Raw genomic sequence first — 21,639 nt, 5'->3', positions numbered from 1 at the left:
AAGAAATTGCTCCTAGAGTAATTGGGCATCATGTTTTAGTTTAAGTTAAAACCAGCGTTCTCCTGTTTACTCCTGTAGATGAGGAGGTTTACAATATGTAATTCCTAGATATGTAGTTACAGTTTTATATTTAGGGTGTGAAATATTTTTCATTGATGGTCATTTTTCTTCCATGTGTGTTCTGGTCTCCTTCCTTAGGTCTCCTTCCTTAATGCCTATGTCTATGTCAAGATTTCCCAAATATTACTTATGATTACTCAAAATACTACTCTCTCAACAGAGCTTCTTAAGCAAGGAAATAATGACTAAAACACCATAAATGTGTTTTCTTTTCACCAGTGCTCAATGCAACTAAATCTTGAATAAAAATGCTAGAGTAAATATGCATAACTTATATTGTATGTAAAAATGATCTCTTTTTCTGACACAGATTTACAATCAAACAACAGAAGAAATATACTAAAGGGTCATTTAGCCAAATTTTGCACCAACTCACTTAGGCGTGATTCACCCTGGAGTTTATTGGATTTGTGATTTTACTTCAACACACCTCTAAACAACAAATTTCCAATCTGTTATTTTTATCTTAGAATAATGTATCATATAATTCACTGTGGAAAGCCAAATAGTTACCTTGTAATTTGAGGGACAGCCTATTTGGGCAATATTTTAAAGATATCTATCTCTATCCCAAAATTAATGTGTTACCCAGCTAAATCACTCCAAATTTCTTCTTCCACAATCTGCAAGAGTAATTGCTGCTTCAATTCCAATCATGGGGAAGTAAATCTAGATTTACTTTCAGGCAGCTGGTTTATAAACCCCTGGAGATGCATAATTTTATAAAGTGATTGAAGTCATTTTGATACTATTATCAGCAACAGTTTATCTATGACATTGACCCCAAGCAATTAGGAGAAATCCAACTTGCACATGTACCTTTTTCAAGCAGTTTGCCTTTGTACACACACAGGTTTTCTCCACCACAGTGCTGCTGATAAACTTTGATTTCATCTCGAAAATATGGATCATCATAAGATAGGTGCACATTTTTCCCCAAATAGATCATTGTAATAGCTGCATTACTGTGCAGTGATGTTTTGTAAATTCTTCCTGAATCCTAGAAAAGACACAAAAGAGGCCTATTAGTGATCACCTTCTAATCAGAGTGTCTTTTAGTCTCATATGACATTACAATAAAATAAAAATGGCCAGTTTTATGTAAATAGCTTTTAAAAATCTGTACAAAGTATCAATTTCATGGAGCCCCAAAAGTCAAGTCCTTAGCAAAATAGATGCCTCTAAACAGCTCTAACATGGATTTTGGCTTTGTGTCTTTAAATGCTGGGGATTTAGAGAAAGTTTGTCATTTTTTAAGTTCAGGGGACTCTTGACTTAGGAACTCAATTCGTTCCTGAGGATTGGTTGTAACTCAAGCTGTCAATTGGAGGCTCCAGCTTCTCTACCCAGCCTTCAAAGTCTCTCTCCTATACACAGGCAGATTTCGGTGTCCTGAGAGAGACACTAGCCCAGGATTTCTCATTTAACCTTGTACAGGAAAGGATGTTATCATGTTCCTTCAAAACCCTTTAAGGCTTAAATCTATATCCTAGAAGTTCTGGAAGCACAACCAGCCAGCATTAGGGTCATGACTCAAGACTTTGGTTCTAAGATAAAACTAAAATGCTGATCATAACCCAAGTTGTTTGTATCTCAGGCTGGTCATAACTCCAGGGTCCACAATTTGTGTATTTGTCTTCTACACAGAGAAAATGTTAGTGATGCTAGATGGAAACTACTTTTGGCTTGTTGAACTGGTTCTCAAGCAAATATTCAAACCAATGAATTTTTTAACATTAACATTAATACCATCGTTTTGTTTCAGTTTGAATCAATATTGTTCATGGCACAGCGGTGATTTTTGGAACTTAATGCTGTCTTTACAGTCAAACACTGACAGCTTATCCTCCCCTGGGTTTATTCTACCTAACAAAAATGTGTGTACAGGTGCTTTCATTCTGGGATCACTCTGAGGATTAAGAATCACATGTGGTATTTGCCTGCCATTATCCAGGTCCACAAGAACATTTTTGTTCAAGAACAAAAAACAGTATTACAGCCAGGCCTGTGGAGCACACCTGCAATCCCAAATTGTGAGAAGCCGCAGGATCGCAAGTTGGAGCCCAGCTTGGACAATGTACTGTCTCAAAATTAAAAAACAAATAATTAAAAAGTGGATAGGAATGTGAAGGCCATGGGTTCTCCAGTGCCACCACATAAACAAATAAATAAACCCAATATCAATGATGTGATTTCTAATATCAAAACCATATTCCTAATAGACTTTTGAAAATTGCTTCACGAACCCACATGATATTCCATGTTACTGACATGGACCAAAATGTCCCGGTCGGTGTCTTCTGATTTCTAGCCTGGAGTGTTTCTGTAATAGTGCACAAGCACAGGGTTCCCTCAACCTCGGCATTCACATCTCCTCCATGCCCTACGGGGTGCTTATGATCTTGCACGGCTACTGATGCGACCCCACAAGACAGCAAGTTGTTAACACTATTTTAGTTTTATCTCTTTTTAAAATTTTTTAGATTTTTATTAGTACATGATGATTTACATTCATTACAGACAATCGCTGCAGGTCCATACCACACCTCAGCTCTTTCCTTTATCCCCCACCAACCCTCGCACCCTGCCTTTTATTTTGCCAGCGTTAGATTCACGTATCTTTACTCATTTTATCTTTGCAGTGTCTCAGTGATGAGGGGCAGGTTCTCTCTACTAAGTGGAGCTAAAAGCTGGACACTGGCGATAGACAGGAGCAGCAGTGTGACAAAGGAAGGGAACAAAGAAACGGATGGGAAGGCTGTGCAGAACTTTCCAGAGCCTGATATTAGAAATATTGTGGGTTTCTAGAGTTGTGCACAGGCTCGGCTTTGCTTTTAGTCTGCTTTGCTTTTCTAAAAATAACTTTTTAACAAAATGAAAAATATGGAGAGACAAACTTTCAGTGGATTCGAGGCAATTGTTCGAGTTGACTCCATTGAATTATGGCTGTATGAGAAGCATGCATTTAAAAAACAAAATAAAAAGCTGCAACAACAACAGAAATTCTGAAGGAATTTCTAATGTATTTCCATCCTCAAAACCAGCCTTTCTACTTCAGAGGGTATTTTTGTTTTAAATCCAATTCTATTTTTCTGGAACAAAAACCAGAGCAAATAAGTGTGGTGAAATGAAATTCTGCACACAACAGTCTGAAAAATATAAATGACCGGGGGAGAGAAGGCCAAGATTTAAAATTATTGAAGCAAATTGCCTTGCCTGTGGATATACAAGAGCTCCCAAATAGAGAGATAATCAGCAGAAATGTTTCAGGGACACCAAGAGTCATGAAGGCAAATCAGCAAACTGGGTAATGCTTTGCAGATTAGAAGCATCTCCCTGAATCACAGATGAAAGTAAAACCACGAAAGCAAGCCTGGTTCCTACTTGCAAAATGATAATCCCATGCTTCCTTTTGCCTGGGGGCCGTGGAGCTGTGACCTGCACTGGTAGAGCCTGCCACACCAGCAGCAGACCTAAGGCAATTCCAGCTCCCAGCTCCTGCAAACACTTAATGAAGTGACTGATTAAATAAAAGCATCCCCTTTTGGTTAAGCAATACTTTCTGAAGCAGCATGGATTTAGAAGAAGCCCTCTGAGCTCCTGGGAGATAAGCACTCTATAAATACAAGGTTATAGTGGGATTAGAGGTGGGGAGATGCTTGCCTCTTATGTGTGAAATGAGAAACTAGAGAGAAAAACTTTTCAAAATAAAATAAATGGCAGCCTTTATCTTTTTCATTTCTTCTTATGCAATTTTTTGGGGTAGGCTGAAGCATATTTCTGATAGCAACATTTCTTGGGTCTACAATTACTTATCATTCTCTCTTATAAAAATATTCCCCAACTATTGCCACAGAGTGCATTTTCCTAGGTGGTCCAAAGGATATGTCATAGTTAAACATGTATACTAGGAAGCAAACCATTTCCTCTTTCACCTAACTAAATGGCTTCTCTGTCATTTAACTTCCAAGTACATAATGACCCCAGACTTTTGAAACCTTGAAATGGTTTCATGGCCCTTTCTGCAGTATCAAAATTATCTTTGAAATTTCAGACCTTGCACAGAAAAGCTTAACTTTCTTTCATCGGTTGCTTTTATCTCTTCCCTTCTAGTCCTCTCCAGATTTATGAGGCAACACCAATGAGACAAATGAACAGTAGGCCCAAGGAGTGCTATGCCACTCAGACACTGCATATGTACACAGTTTGCATGTGACTGATGTGCAAGGTTTTCACTGGGATCTCTATTATCCCCACTCAGGCCTGTGTGCAGAGCACACTGCAGAGAGTCTAAAGGTGTTAAGGTGCCTGTTTTCATTAATAGTGCTGGGTGAAAACCCCTTCTCCATTCCTTAACCAACCCTTAGCGTACGGAAACAAATACAGAATCTTACCTAGACCGCTGTAGGACTCTTAGTGTGGTCCATGGATTTTATCATCCAAACTGAAATGCATGCTACTTATTATGCACAGGCAAAAATAAAGAAGAAATTTGCAGTGTTCTAGAAGTGCTGGTTTATATGGTGACCCTACTAATAATCTCCCCACTCAAATCTGATTTCTCTTAAAATCTCCCCAATCCCAGATATGAGGGACCTACTATCACTAAGTAGATCATATGACTTTTCTTGTGATTAAAGTCCTTTACCAGCTACCAACGTCTATGAGCTAAGTTTCAACAGCCCTCAAATATAAAATATATTCTCAGATTCCTACTATTTCTCTATGCCTGCATTTCCTTGGGTTACATTTAAAGTTCTGGCAATTGAATAGATTGTAGTGCCTCAAACATGACCAAATTTGTTTTAAATCTGCAAACCTCAATAGCTATATGAATCATAAGATACTGACACGGTTTCATTGCATTCCTCTTTATGTTCCCAGCATCTTGCCAGTGCTAGGACCTGGAGAGAGACATGGAACAACAAAAAAAATAATCCCACATTTTGTCCTTTGGTGATTCAAAAGCTACAGTAGATTGACTCCACCCTATTTGCAAAGCTTTCTATATTGAAGGGAAGTCAATAAGAATCTGAACATGAAAACTGACTCACAGCATCCTATTAAAGCAAACACTACCTTCAGCAGCTAATCCTATGAAAAGATTGATACCAAATCCTGGCCTTAGAAAGGCAGTTTCCATGTTAACACTAGAGGAAATTCTACAAGTTGGAGGAAAAGTGCTCCATCCAAAAGGCTCAGGAAGCAGCTGGGTGACATGGAAACCTCTTTCTCCTCACTCCACTCTCCTGGTTCTTCCTCTTCTCTTGCCCTCAGTTTCACCATATTTCATCCTCACTTTTGCTCTCCCTCTCTCCTTCTGCCCATTTTTCCTAGTAACCCATGGCTCCTGTTTATTCTTGACCTGCCAGAAATGGCCCAACCCTTCTGCAGGCAGCAGAGTTCTAGAGTTTGAAATTCCAAGTCCACACATGAGACATTCCTTCCTCGCTGGCTCTGAGAAGCTGACCCTCCTAGTGAAGAATCTAACTTCGAATCCCCCCACTGCAGCAATCCCAGAAGTATCCCTGGTCAGTCCTTTTTCCAAGATATTTTTCTCAAATGCCAGATACTACTAAGAGTTTGACTCATTAGTTGGCTTCTTAATTGCGTTTCATGTCTTAGTAGTTATGTAGTAATCAAACATTTATGCTAATTTTAAGCAAAAACATTATTTTTAAAAAAGTATGAAATAAACCAAGCCTATTATTAATAAGATATGTTGAATTACCGTACATTAAAACCATATTGTTTTCCTTTAATGTTCTCCAGTGTTGGTCCACTGGCAAGAAAAAATAAGAGAGGAAAATATCAAGATAATTAATTGACTATAATGGAAATTGAAAGATTTTTATTATGCAATGTTTCTAACAGAGCTAATATTTATTAGTCTTTAACATTGGATGAAAGGGACCTATTTAGGAAAAGCATGATTGATTTATATGGTATTTATCTAAGGCTAAAAAATAAGGATTTACTTTTGTACAGGGATCCCAAAATATCTGCTTATGAATATGATGCCAATAAAAACACTTGATGAATTATAAGTAAAATCAGGTGCCTCCCCCCAACAGTCTCCAGAATGCAGAGAACAAGTGATGAATAAGGAAAGTTCATGAGTATCTACGGTAGCAGAATATCACAGGGACATGAGCGAAGTAACAGTATCTTTTTGAAGTCAGGAAAAAATAGAATTCCCTGATGACAGCTGCATAGATACACGCTGGAGAGCAGAGGCTTTATGGTGATTACACATCCTTCTTATCTCTCCGGTACTCACAAGCAATTTGAGAGAATGAATATTTGCCTTCCTAATATGAATGGCAGCTAAGAGTCTGGCTAGACTTAGTGTTAAAAAAACAGCTCACCAGTTACAATTAATATCTTCGGAGATTCGAGGAGGAAAAGGGTCTCCCAGGTAAGTTCCAATAATATGGATATGAGGATTATCCAAATTGACACGTAAGCCCAAATGTCAGCTGGCTGGGTTGTACATTTAATCTGCTGCTAATTAACTCTGTGATCTTGGGCCACTTATTTCACCTGTCTGGTGTCTGTTGCCTCACTTGTAAAATGAAAAAATTATGCCTCTTTCTGAAGTATGTTGTCCATCAGATGATAAAGTGTATGTTAAATCCTGAGGAAAATCACCACCATATACTAAATAGCCACTAAATACTGGCTGTAACCATTTGGTCACCATTAAATGTAAGCTTCCATATTTTCATGAAAAAATTAACAAAAGGCAAACCTATGACAACAGGCAATTGGATGAGAAAAAAATTAGATGATTTGAAAATGGGTGAATTCCCAGTGAAAAGTAAAATCATGTAGGGAGGAAAGATTGATGGACCAAATGAAAGCAGAAGTAATTCAGGCTCGCGAGACTGAGAGTGAAAAGGAAACAGGCCAGCATCTGAGAGACCCCAAATGCCAAAGTGTGAAGCAAAACTTCTTATTCGGACACCTTGGCACCAGGGACCCCAGTGACCTTGGGCTAAGCACTTCTTAGATGCCTCTAAAGGACCTGGCTGACATCATTTTTCATTGCACACAAACCAACTCAGAGCCCACGTCTGCCTCCATGTCCTTTCCCAGGCCACATACTCAGGGTCAATATTCCCGTCTGCTATCAGGTGCCATCTGAGGAACAGGTTAGAGACAACTCAGGACAGAGCCTCCCTGAAGAGCCCACTGAAATTACCCACCCAACCCCACCACATCTACCTCACCCACTCCTTCCCGTGGAAATCCCATCTCCCTCTGCACTCCCTCTGCCTCTTGACTTATCCCATGTCCCTGCACTAAGTGGTGGGTGGTTAGTTTATCTTTAACTTCCTGTGAGCACCTTGCACGGACAGGGGTGACTATTGTTCCGAATGGACCCTGATGGATGCACTTGGGGTCATATCCCCTCCTCTTGAGTACATGAATCTGAAGCTGTCTTTTTTTAAAGGTGATTGTCTCCTGTTCTATAGAGTCCATCATACCTGATTTCAACAAAAGGAAATCAAAAGAAAAACACCCATAGTTTAAAATGACCAGGCAGAAAAATACAGCTGCTTTCATTAGGAAAGGGCCAGCTAGGAGAAATTTTAAGCCAAAGAGAAATATATTTGGAGGTATTCTATAAAGTTTAATTTAATATCATTATGTAGAATCTACTAAAACTAAGATGAATTTTGTTTACTTTTCTCTCCCCTTCCTGAGTTTCACTCTTTACTTTCTGAATCTAACTTCCTAATCAGCATTCATAGCCCATTTCAAACACTCTCTCAGAGGCGTTCTCCAATCTTCTCAGTCAGAAGTAATATTTCCTTCCGTCCTCCGTGTTCCCAGTATGCCTTATTACACCACAGCGATGGTATTCATCACACATTGTCATGCTAACTGTATACATTTCTTTTTCCCTTCCTGAACTGGGACTACAAGCTGTTTCTGAGCTCAGGACTGGATCTTACCCACCTTGGTAAGCTCAGCTTCTAGCATAGCTTTCATTATGGTCAGTAAAAGCTCAGTTGAGTTACTTGTTGACTTAGAAAGCAGGGCATAAGCATAGAAGTAAGACTGCAATAGTAAGTCCCCTGACCTGGAGATGTGGCAGTGAGGATGGAAAATGTTTATCAGATATATGAGACACTGACAAGGTGGCACCTAGACCCGTGCTAAGATGGTAAAAAGTTTGTCCCACTTGGTTGCTGGCATCTGAAAGGTGACTCAGTTAAATGAAATGTGCCACAAGTATAAAATAATCTTTGAGTTTCAAAGACTTAGTATAAAAATATACAATATCTCCTTAAAATATTTCATATTGATTCATGTTAAAATGTTTGTATTTTGCATGCGCCTGATTAAATAAAATGTTATTAAAATTATTTCACATTTCTCTACTTTTTCTAACATGGCTATTAGAAAATTTAAAACTGTAAATGTGGCTTATATTTCTTTTAGGTGACTGATCTAGGGAATTTAGCAATTAACCGGACATGTAATACAGAAGGAAGAAGGAATTCTAATTTTGAGACTAAATTAGTAAAGAAAAGCCTGTGCCTAAAGAGAAATAAGGCAATTAAGTAGAGATGTTGGCTTAAAAATGTGACTATGCTGAACTTGAGGGGCAGTAGGACCTATCAATCAGACAGCTGTAATTGCACAGGGATAATTTGGAGGGCTTTCATCAGTAAAATAAAGGAGAAGCGGTAGAAAGTGAGAGAGAGAGGCAAAGACTATCAGAGCATCTGTCTAGTAGTTCTAACATAACCACAGTGAGAATTCTAAAAAGGAAATAGTCAAGAGAAAGAGAGCAATAGGCAGAGAGGGAGAGGGAGAGGGTGGGGGAAGGGAAGGGGGAGAGTACAAGAAGGGGGAAGGGAGAGGGAGGGATGGGAAGGGGAGGGAGGGGAGGGGAAGGAGAAAAAAAAACAGAAAAAGGAAGAAGAAACACACAGATGATACTGTAGCCATGACTGGAGAGCCAGATTGGCCTGCAAGGGCTGTCAGAGTCCCCATGCCTGCTGACCCCATGCTGTGGCCCTAATCTAAGTGCTATCTCCTTTGAGAACCTGGCTCTGGGGCTGGTTTGCATCGTGGTCATGCCCAGAGGATGAGAAGTTGCTTGTCTTTCTTCTGTGTTCAGCTCCAGAAGCCCGTTTCCCTGGTCATACTCCTGATGGGTGCCCAGTGTCAGGCCTGCAGCAGGACCTCACCAGATACCCCAATTCTGGCCAGTTCTGTGTTTTCTTCTCTGCTTCCCCTAGGAAGGGCTTTTAAAACTGTCAAGGAATCAAACCCAGGGTCTCACCCAAATGTCCTCTTTTCTCCTAGAAATACTGTCCTTTCATCATAAACTTACATTTGAACTTACTTCTGAAGTTTAATGCACATATTTGATGAACTCTAAAAAAAAACAGGGATAGAATTAACACAGAAGTCAGGACAGTGCTCTCTCTGGGAGAGTAGAGAACAGGATGGGCCAGAATGAAGGGTCTTGCATGCATTAGTAGCAAAATAAAGCTCAGTTTCACTAAGTGGTAGAAATGTAGGTATATACTTCATTGTCGTTTAACTTGTACATGCAGAGTTAGTATGTTGCTAAGGGTCATAAACTGTTTGTTTCTAACCAGCTAAAGTTAATCTCAGTCATATAATTCAACATCAGAAATTAAATGCTGCCACACAGTTATCTGAAAATGATAGGAAGTCACTGATTTGGTAGATGGGGGCCACACTCTTCAAGAAGCATGTTCACTGGCATGGTGGAATTAAATGCCAAAATGCAGGGTTCATAAGGGCTGGTGAGTAGTTCAGTGGTAGAATATTTGCCCAGCATGTGTGAGGACCTGGGTTCAGTTCCCAAAAATACCAAAAAAAAAAAAAAAAAATTTTTTAAGTAAAAAAAAAAAAAAAAGAACTCAAATGTAAGATAACAGATTGGTAGATTCTGTTATTGTTTCAAATAGTGACTGTCCAGCTCTATGAAAGGGTAATGCTTCCCATTCCATAATTGTCAGGCTTGGTCAGAGCTTGTGGTGGCAGTGGAATTCACAAGTGAGTCACCAGTGCCACTTTAAAACATAACCCTAAAATCACATCAAGACTCTGTGGCCGTGAGGTCAACACAACCCAACTCTTCAAACAGCTGCTCCTCCAATCTGGGGCCCAGCACTGCAACTGATCAACAAAGATGACCAAAAGAGCAAGAAATAAACCTTTCTGCTGCAAACTGTAGTTGTATTGCTAGAGGAAGCTACAGTAGTATTTACTGTTCAGTGAACTTTGCAGTGAAGGAAAAGAGAAAACAGAGGTCAAAGGTGACAGCCCAGGTTTCTCTATGTAAGGCCTGGGTACACTGACAGGCAGAGGAGATTACTAGAGAAAAAAATTTAAAAGTCCAAATTAGAAAGAAAGGATGGCAGTGTTCAAGGTCCTGTGAGCTGACGGAAAAGCCAGAGATCAAGGACACGAGCAAAGATGGCTCCTCCGGGATAAGAGAGAAGGCTGCATCAGAGGCATAACAAAGGCAGACAACTAAAAACTGAGTTAAAAGGAGGAAGCTGAAGCAGGTGGGAGAAAGAGTCCCAGGGTTTTGAGAAGGTTAGAGGTGAGAACAGCTACTGGTCATGAGAGATGGGCATGGGGTGAAGAAAGCACTGGTCTAGAAAATCCAGAAGGCAAAACCAATGTGCAAGGCGGAGTTTCTCACTCTGGCACTCGTTTGTACTCTGTACCCAGCTATCTGCTAATAATCACAGAAGTTGGTTATGAATAATAATGGCTTATATTTACATAACAGAATCGAATAGGTCTGAGTCTGTTAAAGTTCATCTGTCTTTAGAACTATGTTTTTCAACAATATTTTTCAGGAAATAATTTCAGGAAACAGTCTCAAAAATTATATTTAATCACATGGTTTAAATTAGATTTAACCAGATGGTTTAGAGCCTTCTGTCAACTGTACTAAATTCTGTCAACTCAACTATTCAGATCTTGAGTTTCAGATTCATTAAAACTTACAGTTACACTTAGATTGCTGTTTTTCCTTATACAAGGCATTTTGCATGTTATTCCCCCCAAATTCTGCTAAAACTCCTTACCAGTGCAATGTAACCTATTTTAAATGAATAAAGGAAAAATGTGTTCCATGATCACCCTGGTAAAGAGAGGTTCTAAGCCGTTTGTAGCAGTGGTTGGACGAAATCTCCTCCCTTTCCACGTCTCAGACTTGCTTTCGCGTTGGACCTTTCTATTTGGGGGAGGCGTTGGCGGAGGAAAAGGTATCAGACAGCTGTTCATGTTCGGAAGTTGATATGGATTCAATCTCTGGGATTTCTCTGTGGAGTTCCTGAACTTCTTCATTGCCTTCTTGCCCTGTAATCACATTTGGTGATATAAGAACCACTGGCACTGTAGCAGGGACCCGATATAATCCGACATTCAGTAAGAGGAGTATGTAGGACTCACACTGCCCACAAGCACAGCTGATACCAGGAGACAAATTCACAACAGCCCAGTCTGCTGAGAATCGGCACATGGTAGTAGCCATAGAAAATTGACTATTCATAAATTGCTAACCTTAGGTAGTATATTTTTAGCCTACAGTAAGTAATGATACTTTATAGGATTTTGGATTTTTTTTCTTAACAATCCATCAAATCCCTGTGGAATATAGTACAACTGAATGATTTAAAATCAAGAAGTCTTTAATGTGATCAGTTAGACTGGATAGAACACTTAGCAGCATGTAGTTGGTGCTTTTTTTTTTTTTACATCTGACTGCATTAATTCAGGTATAAAAATAGTATTAGCAAGGCAGTGAACAAATAGCAACCTCATAGACTGTTTGACTTTGACACGTGTCTAGGGGAGCATTGAGATATTTACCAAAATTTTAAGACGCCTATATTTAAACAAGAAAGTCTTCTGGTAGGTAACAATCATACACAGATAGCTACGCAAGTACACTAATACAAATATGTATAAGAAACAGACATACATATGCATGCACAAACAGACACACACAAAATGAATTTCATTGAGTCATTAAAAATAGCAAAAGTCCATCAGTAGGAAGACGGTTAATTAAGTTTGGGTTTATACAAAAGATTCACACCAGACTATAAAGAGAAAGACGGGAAACCTTTCTATCCTAGCATAAAATAATAAGCATGGCTTGCATACATTTCTTTTAAATAATTTATATATGGATTTTGACTAAACACAATATAACTAGAAGAACTTGACAATGGAGTTGCCAATGATGATATATCTCATGGTTCTTTATTCAACACTTACAACCTTATTATACTTTAATCAACTCTAAAGATACAATTGTGTTATGTCTATTAGGACACAGAAGTCTCTAAATATTCACAAATTGGTAATTTTTGTGTATCTGAGATAGTTTTTCAAGTTTTAAGGACTATTTACCGATTTTTGTCTATTTTATACCAACTTGTTTTATATTTATTCTTCTAAAATATAACTTATGTCATATTTTTATTTATAATTTAAGTCAATTTTGACCTTCTTTTGAGATTCTGAATAGTTAAAAGTTAGACAAGGAAGTTATTCTCCAAACATTTTTATTGCTAAATAAGTAGAAATAGACTAAATTTATTTATATGTAAAGTCCAAATTTTGATAGAAAACATCAACTACATGAATGTAAGAGGATTTAAATATTCACAAAAACATTTATTATGGAGAAAATGGTTGCTGTTGCATTGCATTATTTCTCATTTTTCTTTGCTTACATTTTCTATAATAGGCTGCATCTATATGGGAGTTAGCAAATAATAATAGTAAAAATAATAGCAATAACGTTAGTGAATCTGGAACTTCTCTGACTAGGGGATTTTTTAATGTATTTCTGACTAGGTATTAGTGAATTTCTGAGTAGGAATTAGGGCATCAGATGCCTTATTTAGAAATGGTTTGCTCATTTTTCTAAATCAATATGTTTTTCTTTGCTTATTCAGCTCACAGTATCTTGCATAACATTTCATGCCATTACTGATAATTCTGTTATATTTTTTAAATGGGCCTTAACATACTATAATGTTTTTAAATAATGCTCTTACATACTGGAGTTTCACCTTTACAAACAAAATAGTACAAAAAATTCTTGCATTTATTTTGCACAAATGTGTGCATTCTTCAAATCCTGAGTGTTGAAATGTATGAGCACATTAATTTATATTGATAGATATTCCCAATATTTCTTTCACAAAGAGTTGAACCAATTTCTACTGCTACCAACATTATGTAAGAAACTTCCATTCTGGGAATATTCATTTTTAGTCATGTGACTACTTTTACTTACATCTCAACCAGTCTGTTTTACACCAAATCACTCTTGCCTGGAACCCATTGTTCTTGCTGCTAAGTAACAGTCAACCTGCTTTTATCTACTGCACCTACAAGAGATCCTTTACTCTTTAAAAAGCGGTAAGACAGTTCACAATCATTAGTGCTACACACTTAGCAATCATTCAAACTACTATGCTTCATTAGGAATTTCTAGTTCGATTTTACATTAAAACATTTCTACTTCAATGCTACAGGAAAAAAAATAGCAAGTCTGTTTCTCACAGTATATTTTGCTTATATACATTATATTATAAACTCCAGTGTGTTATTTATGCCTGCCTTGATAACAGATATATCATACCAGTACCCAGCCCATAGTAAGAGCCTCATACATACATACCTAATGAAAAGTGAATTTAGCTACTCCAAACTAACAGAGAATTGAGCTCAGTCTTTTCAGCACTTACAAGCTACCATTAAGTGCTGGTCATTCAATAATCAATAACAATCACTCCAAAAACTTAGTAACAGGAAAATAAATCCCCATGTAGATTTAGTAGCAAATCTATCTGGTAGCTTAAAGTAGATTTGGAAAACCAACTGAAAAGAAAACAAAAAAATCACTCCCTAACCAACAGAACTTGAATATTACTAAGTTGATAATATTGACCTATCTAAAAAGCAAATGCACCATGCATAGTAGAATTCATAATTATTGGACTTGGAAAAAATATAATCACTTAGACAAACACAGAAAGTACTCATCTGAGTACTGGTTGAGGGAGAAAAAATCCTACCCATTGGACTTTGAATCTTTCTAGTCCTGATGGCAATGTTTTGCCTGGAAGACACAGGAGGTCTTTGAGTTTTCTGGTCCTTTAGGCAAGCCCATTCCCAAGATGAGATGGGTGCCCCAGGACATCTAAGCCTGGTCGCATTAATGTTCTATTCATGACACCACCTCTCCTCATTCTGATTCCATGCTCACCAGGCAACCTTCTCATTGTGATCTGGCTTCCCATGTGCTCTGCCTATGAGAAAGGCACTTCTAGGAGCTATAACTGCTTGATATCTCTTGAATTAATGGCCCCTGATGAACATATATGCTCCCTATTTTGAATTCTGGTTGTCAGTTCTTTTAGAGTCTTGAGACACTCCCCCCACTCTCCCTGGACCAGAACATTCCTGCACACTGGCTGAAACAGTAAATCTGCGTTGGGACCTTAGATTGGAGACCAGATGCTAAAAAGTGCGAAACTAATTAACTTATGACACAACCCATTCCTGTATAGCTTTGAGCAGTTTTCTAAAGGCAAAGAGCCACTACTTTGGATGCATTTCTCCTGCTTTCTAAATTAACTAAAAGAATGTTTGTGAAAAGTGTTACCCAAGCTGAAAACCATCTGAAATGAATTAAACTATTATTCTTTTAGAGTTATTCTTTTAGAGTTATAGTTAGACCTTTACTGTGAAACAGATTTATTTATCTGAATTAATCTCTTCATGTCAAGGTAAAGACAAAATACTATATCCTTAATTTCACATGTCTAGTGTCACCTTCTAAAGAGTACAGCACAATTCATCCCTTCCCAAATAACAATAATTATGCTCATGACATAGGTTCCTTCTTTAGCAGGCAAATGTTTCTTCTTCACATTAGAAACACAAAGTCCTCCCTAGTTACCGGGGTCCTCATGATTCCTCCCTGTTTATATAACTCATATTTAACAGCTACCATGCTTTCTTCTGGTGCTGTATTTAAATAAGTGAGAATTACCTGGGACACAATCTTGAAAGGGAAGCAGAGTAAGCTCCTAGGTGTGATTAACTCACCATTTTTTAAAGATGGACATACTTTTCCTTCTATATTCAGCTAAGAGTCAAACTTGAAGCAATTTCATACACTGATGGAAAAGTAAGCCAGCATGCAAACGCAAACCTATTCTTAGAAATTTTCATTTTCTACATTTCATGCATTTAAAATCTGTAGAGTTAACACTGGGTCATTTCTGATAGAAGTCATGTATGGCTATAAGGTCTTTTATCTTTGTTTTCAATCAGCTTTTCGACTTAGTAAGAAATCACTATACATTATTACATATCTAGTCCTTATGCTTTCTGCTAAATAACACAGATTTTCTAGGCCTTACACTTAGAGTCAGACATGATTCATCAGAAGTACACAGTAGGTGCTTAATAAATACACAGCAGAAAACTCAGTGAGTGGATTAACAGTATATAGTATCTTAGACCATGATGAACTGATACTCTGATCAAGAATAAAAGTGTTTCTTAAAAAAATAATATTTACCTCAATGGGAAAAGGAGCTTCCTTTCGGAGCAATGAAGATTTTGATCTGGAGCCCAAGGTAGGCTTTGAAACAGTAGCCACTGCAGGGTTACTGGGAAGAGGCTGTAATCGAATTGGAGGCTGCATATTTCCTGGGGCGGTACATGGGCGAGGGGCTGTCTAGACAATTAGGGGGAAAAATTCCGTTTAAATTAGTATCTTGACATGTTTCCAGATCCAATTAATAACTCAACAAATTGCTTAGAGTAATTAATGGTGCCTTTTTACTGAGCAGATTAAACTATAATTATGTCCTTCCATTATACATACCCTCATGACCCAAAGTATTTGTTAAAACATATGGTGTTGAAGTCCTCTACATAACTAATGCCACAATTACAGAGTATTCTAGACAAAGGAGATGTCCTCTATTACATTCCTGTATTTTTATTCATACTGTAAACTCACTAACCATACTTAATTTATACTGTGCACAGAATGGCTTTGCTCATTAAATGTTAAGTTGAATAATTTTCGTGTTTTAGGGATCTAAAAGGGTATTGTAACGAACTCATCTCTTTTGTTTCAACATTTTCAATATAAATTCTACTCTATGTCCTTTATGCCTTAAGATTGGGGTTGAAGTAAAAGCAGAAAATAGGCAAGGTGGATACTTAACTATAATGTATTACCATTTATTCAACAGCTTCCTTGATATATTAAAAAATGAAAAAAGTTATAGCCAGAAACTATTTTCCATTTGTCTCTTCCCCTTGAATTCCTGTCTGTCTCCTTGGCCTTGCTCTAGGAATATTCCCTTTAGGAATTCACCAGCTAACCTCAAAATTGCACTTGGATTCTACAAGCAGGACAGGATGACAATGAAACTGGGGCTTTTAGTTCCCTGAGCTCCTCCCTATGGGCTATAATGGGGCAGCCAGGTCCCTTTACCTAAGTCCACAGCTGCTATTGGGCAGTCTTCTCAGTCACAGGTACTAGCTGCCGGTTGTAGACTCCAAACCCTCTACTTCCCTCTTAGTCCTAGGGGCTGTGGCTTTTCACTGTGCTGACCCCAGCATGCTTAACATCCCTAGTTAGTTTTCCTTAACCCTGCCCACATCTTTGTAAATAGTTTCTTTATTAAACACTTCCTAATTACTCTATCTGTGTGAGCCATCTGTTTCCTGCTGAGCCCCCAACTGAGACATTTTCCAATCAAGGACACACTGCAGTGAATACCAAAACTGCCAGCATGGAGCATCAGAAGTGCCTTTTGGGGGCATCAACAAAATATTGTAAATTTAGTATAAAGATTAGCAATGTGTCAAAAGTGAGAAAAAAAATGAGGCTTTTGACCCAGTTGTTCTATTTCAATAAAATAATAGAAAACTTGTCAAGACTAGGACATGCATGTTTGGTTAAGACGGTATGAGAAAGATTATATATGATTCATGAGCAAAGCATTGAATATCAACTCAAAAGAATGATAAGCAACAAATATTCAATTCTGGAAAATTGTGTGTAAAAACATTTTAAAAGGTTGATAAGATAGCTTGTACTCCCAAATACTAGTCTTAGTACCATCTTGAGAAACATGTTGTCTATTGGGAAATCTCTGAGCTTTTAATTCAACATTTACAGAATTCTTATCATAGACCTGGTAAACAGATTAAAAAGAATTAGTAGTGAATGCAAGAAAATTAGTGTCAAATGAGTAATACAAATACTGTCTAAAAGACAATAAAATACTTGACAACAGAGTTCAGAATTGAAGTTCTTGGAATATTTAGAGTAAATCAATGCAGCTAACAAACATTTGAGTTTCATAGAAACAGTTTACCCAAATGGTTAAACATGTGAAGAAAATGGACATTTGGAGAAGAATGATAAACTTTAACCCCAAAGTACAGCCATTTGTGAGCAAGATACAAGATGATCACCAAAAATAAAACCATTAACGATTTTTCTTTCTTCATTAGTAATAGAATTTTTATCTAGGAATATGGCTGTCATAAATAAATTGTAATTCCCAAAATCCCTTGCAATTTGTGTAGGAGATATGCCACACTGTTGACCAATGAGACATGAGAAGTGATACATGAAACTTCTACTTCCACTTTATCCATTACACTTCTCTTCACCATTTCCCAAAGGTTGAAGTATTAATATGGTAATAACATTTTGGTGTACATTTCATGACTCTTCACATGCAAACCTATGTCACAACCAGCCCAAGCAGATTCACTACAGTTGCATATAATTTAAAGTAAAAGACAAGCCAACAGGGATAAAATGTCTTAAAATACTCAAAGAGAAATTAAATCCTCAAAGGGAAATTAAACTGGAGGTTTCCAAACAGGGAATCAAATCACCCAAAAGAATTCTCTTGGATTCGAAAACAAACATGCCTTAAGACTCCTTCTTTTCACGTACTATAGCTGAGCACAAAAATATGAAAAATCTAATGTGAAAATTCAAGAAAGCAGGTTACTGCAAACTAGAACATGATCTATTGGCTGTTATGCTCTAAATTTTACTTCAGTGCATTTGCATACAAACATCATTCCATTAGATGAATGTGGCAGTCAAATATTTAACTGATTACATTTATCTCTAAAAACAAATCTGCACCATTAACTAACAGCTGTGAGCTACAAACTGGTGTAGTTCACATCAGAAACTACCTCAAATTTGCTTTATTTTAAATTATTTGGAATATATTTTCCTGGAATAAATAAGGCACGCGAGCTGTAGCAGAATGTGAACTGACATTGACTATGTGCTGCTCACTCGGCTGAGCTGAGCATTCCTAATTCTTACAAGACATCAAGGGGCGATTTTCCCTAAAATTAGTTGAAATGACTCTCCACAGTTTTAATAGCAGTGGTGCAGAGCAAAGCCTGCACGCTATTTTGAAAGTAAAGGTGCAGTTAGTGATCAGGCATGCTAAGGTTGTGTTAGCTCCTTCCTTTATTCACTTAAGAATTTTTTTTAAAGGCAGTATTACACCAGGACTTTTATCTTAATCTCACTTGGGGTCAGGAGTGACATTTAAAGGATAGGTATCCAGGTTGAGGAAGCAAAAAAGAAAGGTGCCTTGATTTTCTGTCAAATGGAGATACAACCCTAAGCCCAAAACCGCAGTGGTACCCCTTCAGGTGCAAGAGCCCCCAGGGGGCAGCCAACTGAAGAATCCTGATTTATCCCAGAGAGAGAAAGACTCGTGCAGTGCTGAGGTCAATGTTTCCTGTAATTTTGAAATTACTTTCTCACTCCTTCCACATTAAGATCTCCTGGATGTATCATAAACTATTTATTGAGGTTATTCAGCTGGAAAATTGAAAAGAAAGCTTTTAAAGGGCTTTTCCTCTCTGAAACAGGTGGTAAGATAGAAAACAGTACTTAATTGTTTCTCTTGTTTCACCTGGGTTAAGCTTTTGAGAATCTAGTGAACTGCCAGCCAATAAAAGAACTGTTTATTTGTACATTTAAATCAAACCTGGAAATAGAGTAACAACAAAGGAAAGATGGTTGTTTTTCATCACTTGAGCTGTTCGTCAGGAAATATCAAAATATATTTCCCTTTGAGAAACGTCAAAGCTTAACACTATATACGATGGACCTACTCCAACATTCTGTGAAAAGCAGAATTGTAATTTCTCTATAAATATTATACAGCACAATAAAAAGGTTCATGTTAACAAGGAAGTATATTAGGTTACACAAAACAAGAATAACGATGTAATCAGGCAATTCAGTTATAGCTTAAACCACCAGCCTCCAGGAAATATTTTACAAATCTTTTCCTGTAACTATTGTTTCAAGGCAACATACCCTCTTCTGAGTAAACATCACCTACCTCGAGGTTACAGATGAATCAAATTGGAATAACAACCTGTCTCCAATTTCTTCAGATAGAATGTCTATACATTTGATTATACTTTTAATAAAAGAAGTCCAAAATTTAGTGTCTAGCCAACATGCAATATGGTAACTAGGGATTTGCACAACTAAGGTTGTAGTAGGGGAAAGAGCAAGAATAAATTTCAGTGGTCAAAAGTGCAGAACACAGGCCGGGAATTTAGCTTAGTGGCATAAGCAACTGCCTGGCAAGATGGGGTCGTGAGTTCAAGCCCTGGTACAAAAAAAAGTACAGACACATATGAAACAACTCGTAGTTCAACTTTGCTGCACTGTAGGAGGATAAAGAAACAAATGGAAGAGGACACTGGGGTAGCTATCTTGATGTCCTATGGTTTGGGGCAATGGTGGAAAACCTACATCAAGCATGGTACAGAGGGCTGTTGGCATCAGCGAAAGCTCCACAAGGTTCACCATCACTGGTTTAGAGTTTAAAATGTTAAGTGAGACAGTCTGCACTTTTCTTTAAGTAATACAAAGTCAGGATATGTATCCGGGCATGCAAATAACATGTACTCTGTACCTCAATAAAATTAGCCTAATACTAGCAAGAAAAATGGATTTGGCAGGAATGATTTTGATTAGAGAGGAGAAATTCAGCAGAGACAGTTAAGCATATATAAACTTAAGGTTTTTGTTTATTCTTGAGTATGCTTTCATTTTACAGGATTCACACAATTATGCAAGGATGTTTCCAGAGAGCATGATTTCTGAGATTAGTAGAAAATCATACATTAATTGGTGGAGATTGGTAATATGACTCACCAGTGTTAATGGACCAGAATGTCCTTCATTAACCAGAATACTAGGACCACGGTGCATCTTTGGGCCAGCCGGAGGATGAGGAGACAGGATTGGCATGTTATTTTGAACAGAGTGTCTTGTGTGCTCCCCCTGGAACAAGAAAGAGATTTAGTGGATACAGGTATACAATCCTTAGTCATCCAGGCTAGATGATACAACATAGGTTTAGGATTCACTATGAGACCACAGACGTCCATCTTCATTCCCTCAAGAATGCTGCTCCTCAGGGCTACCTGGGTAGTGAGAAGATGTTTCCACAGCCATCAGGGCACTGGATGCGGTGGTGAAAGGCAGGGAAGTGAATCTGTTCATCTGTACAGAGAGACAGCTATTGAAGCAGTGCTTCCTCTGTTTTAGCAACAGGGTTTATGGACCTGCTGTAAACTGATCTCTATCAAAAAGCACAAAGCTGTTCACCAGTCCGATCAGTAGAGACTACCAGAAAGCAGTACTTTTTCTATTTTAGAAATCATTTACTAATGCCACTAAGTCAAGAGAGTTTCCTATGAAATAAAAGGGACCTAAAACATTTTTTCCCATTTGCAGTTAGGTAGTGAAAAGTATGACAAATAAAAATCCTACAGGGAGGACCTGGACTTCTACAGTCAGTGACCAGGGTCGTGATGTGTTTGCAGGTCACTGTGCCTGGCCACTTGGAAAGGAGTGAACAAAACACAGATACACAGAAACTGGGCTTCAAATACTGCTGCTCACTCTCTATGGCCAATAACTGTTTTCCCCATCAACATTTCAGCAAATAAATGAGAAAACCAGTAACTCAATCCTTGATATAGGACAACATCAGCAAACCTAAAGCAATCTCAAATCTTTACAGCCTAACTCTTTTATAAAACCTGAGAGATCTTCTGCCTCTTAACAACATTTTGTAACAAGATCATCTTTTATCTTTTGACCCTGATGAAGCATATTTGAGTCTACCAGGCAAAAGGGAAAAAATCACAGTTTTAAGAGGCAAGTTATTGAAGCTTTATGAATGCTCATCCATTTTTGAAGCATGTCTTAGAGGCCACGTTTATAACATTACACCAAAAATTAAAGGCAGCATGTGATTTGGAATGGCTCAAGAAATCAAATAAAACTGACAGTCTAACCTGCAATCTTTCAGACATGCCCAATTGAATGTCTCATCCCTTGATTCAAATTTATATAGCTCCTAAGTTCAGTGCAAAGAAGGA

General features: G+C 37.8%; 1 protein-coding gene across 3 annotated transcripts in view; it reads right to left on the bottom strand.

The window, feature by feature from the left end:
• Erich3 (glutamate rich 3) overlaps positions 1-21,639 on the bottom strand; it is a 102,164-nt gene that overhangs the window by 49,938 nt on the left and 30,587 nt on the right. Inside the window, exons 5-8 of one of the 3 annotated variants that reach the window (XM_013143102.3) lie at positions 20,405-20,533; positions 15,740-15,898; positions 11,269-11,487; positions 940-1,120 (exon numbers count right to left, since the gene is read on the bottom strand). In XM_013143102.3, the coding sequence (XP_012998556.2) occupies positions 940-1,120; positions 11,269-11,487; positions 15,740-15,898; positions 20,405-20,533 (688 nt within the window). Of the gene's footprint in view, positions 1-939; positions 1,121-11,213; positions 11,488-14,225; positions 14,377-15,739; positions 15,899-20,404; positions 20,534-21,639 lie in introns of those variants that run through there. The other 2 variants (XM_063258250.1, XM_063258245.1) reach the window with 2 other exon arrangements.

This window comes from Cavia porcellus, unplaced genomic scaffold (assembly GCF_034190915.1).
Source record: "Cavia porcellus strain 051 isolate PalLab524CR breed Dunkin Hartley unplaced genomic scaffold, mCavPor4.1 scaffold_1, whole genome shotgun sequence".
NCBI classification, from domain to species: Eukaryota; Metazoa; Chordata; class Mammalia; order Rodentia; family Caviidae; genus Cavia; species Cavia porcellus.
This window is presented reverse-complemented; position numbering and strand designations above follow the sequence as displayed.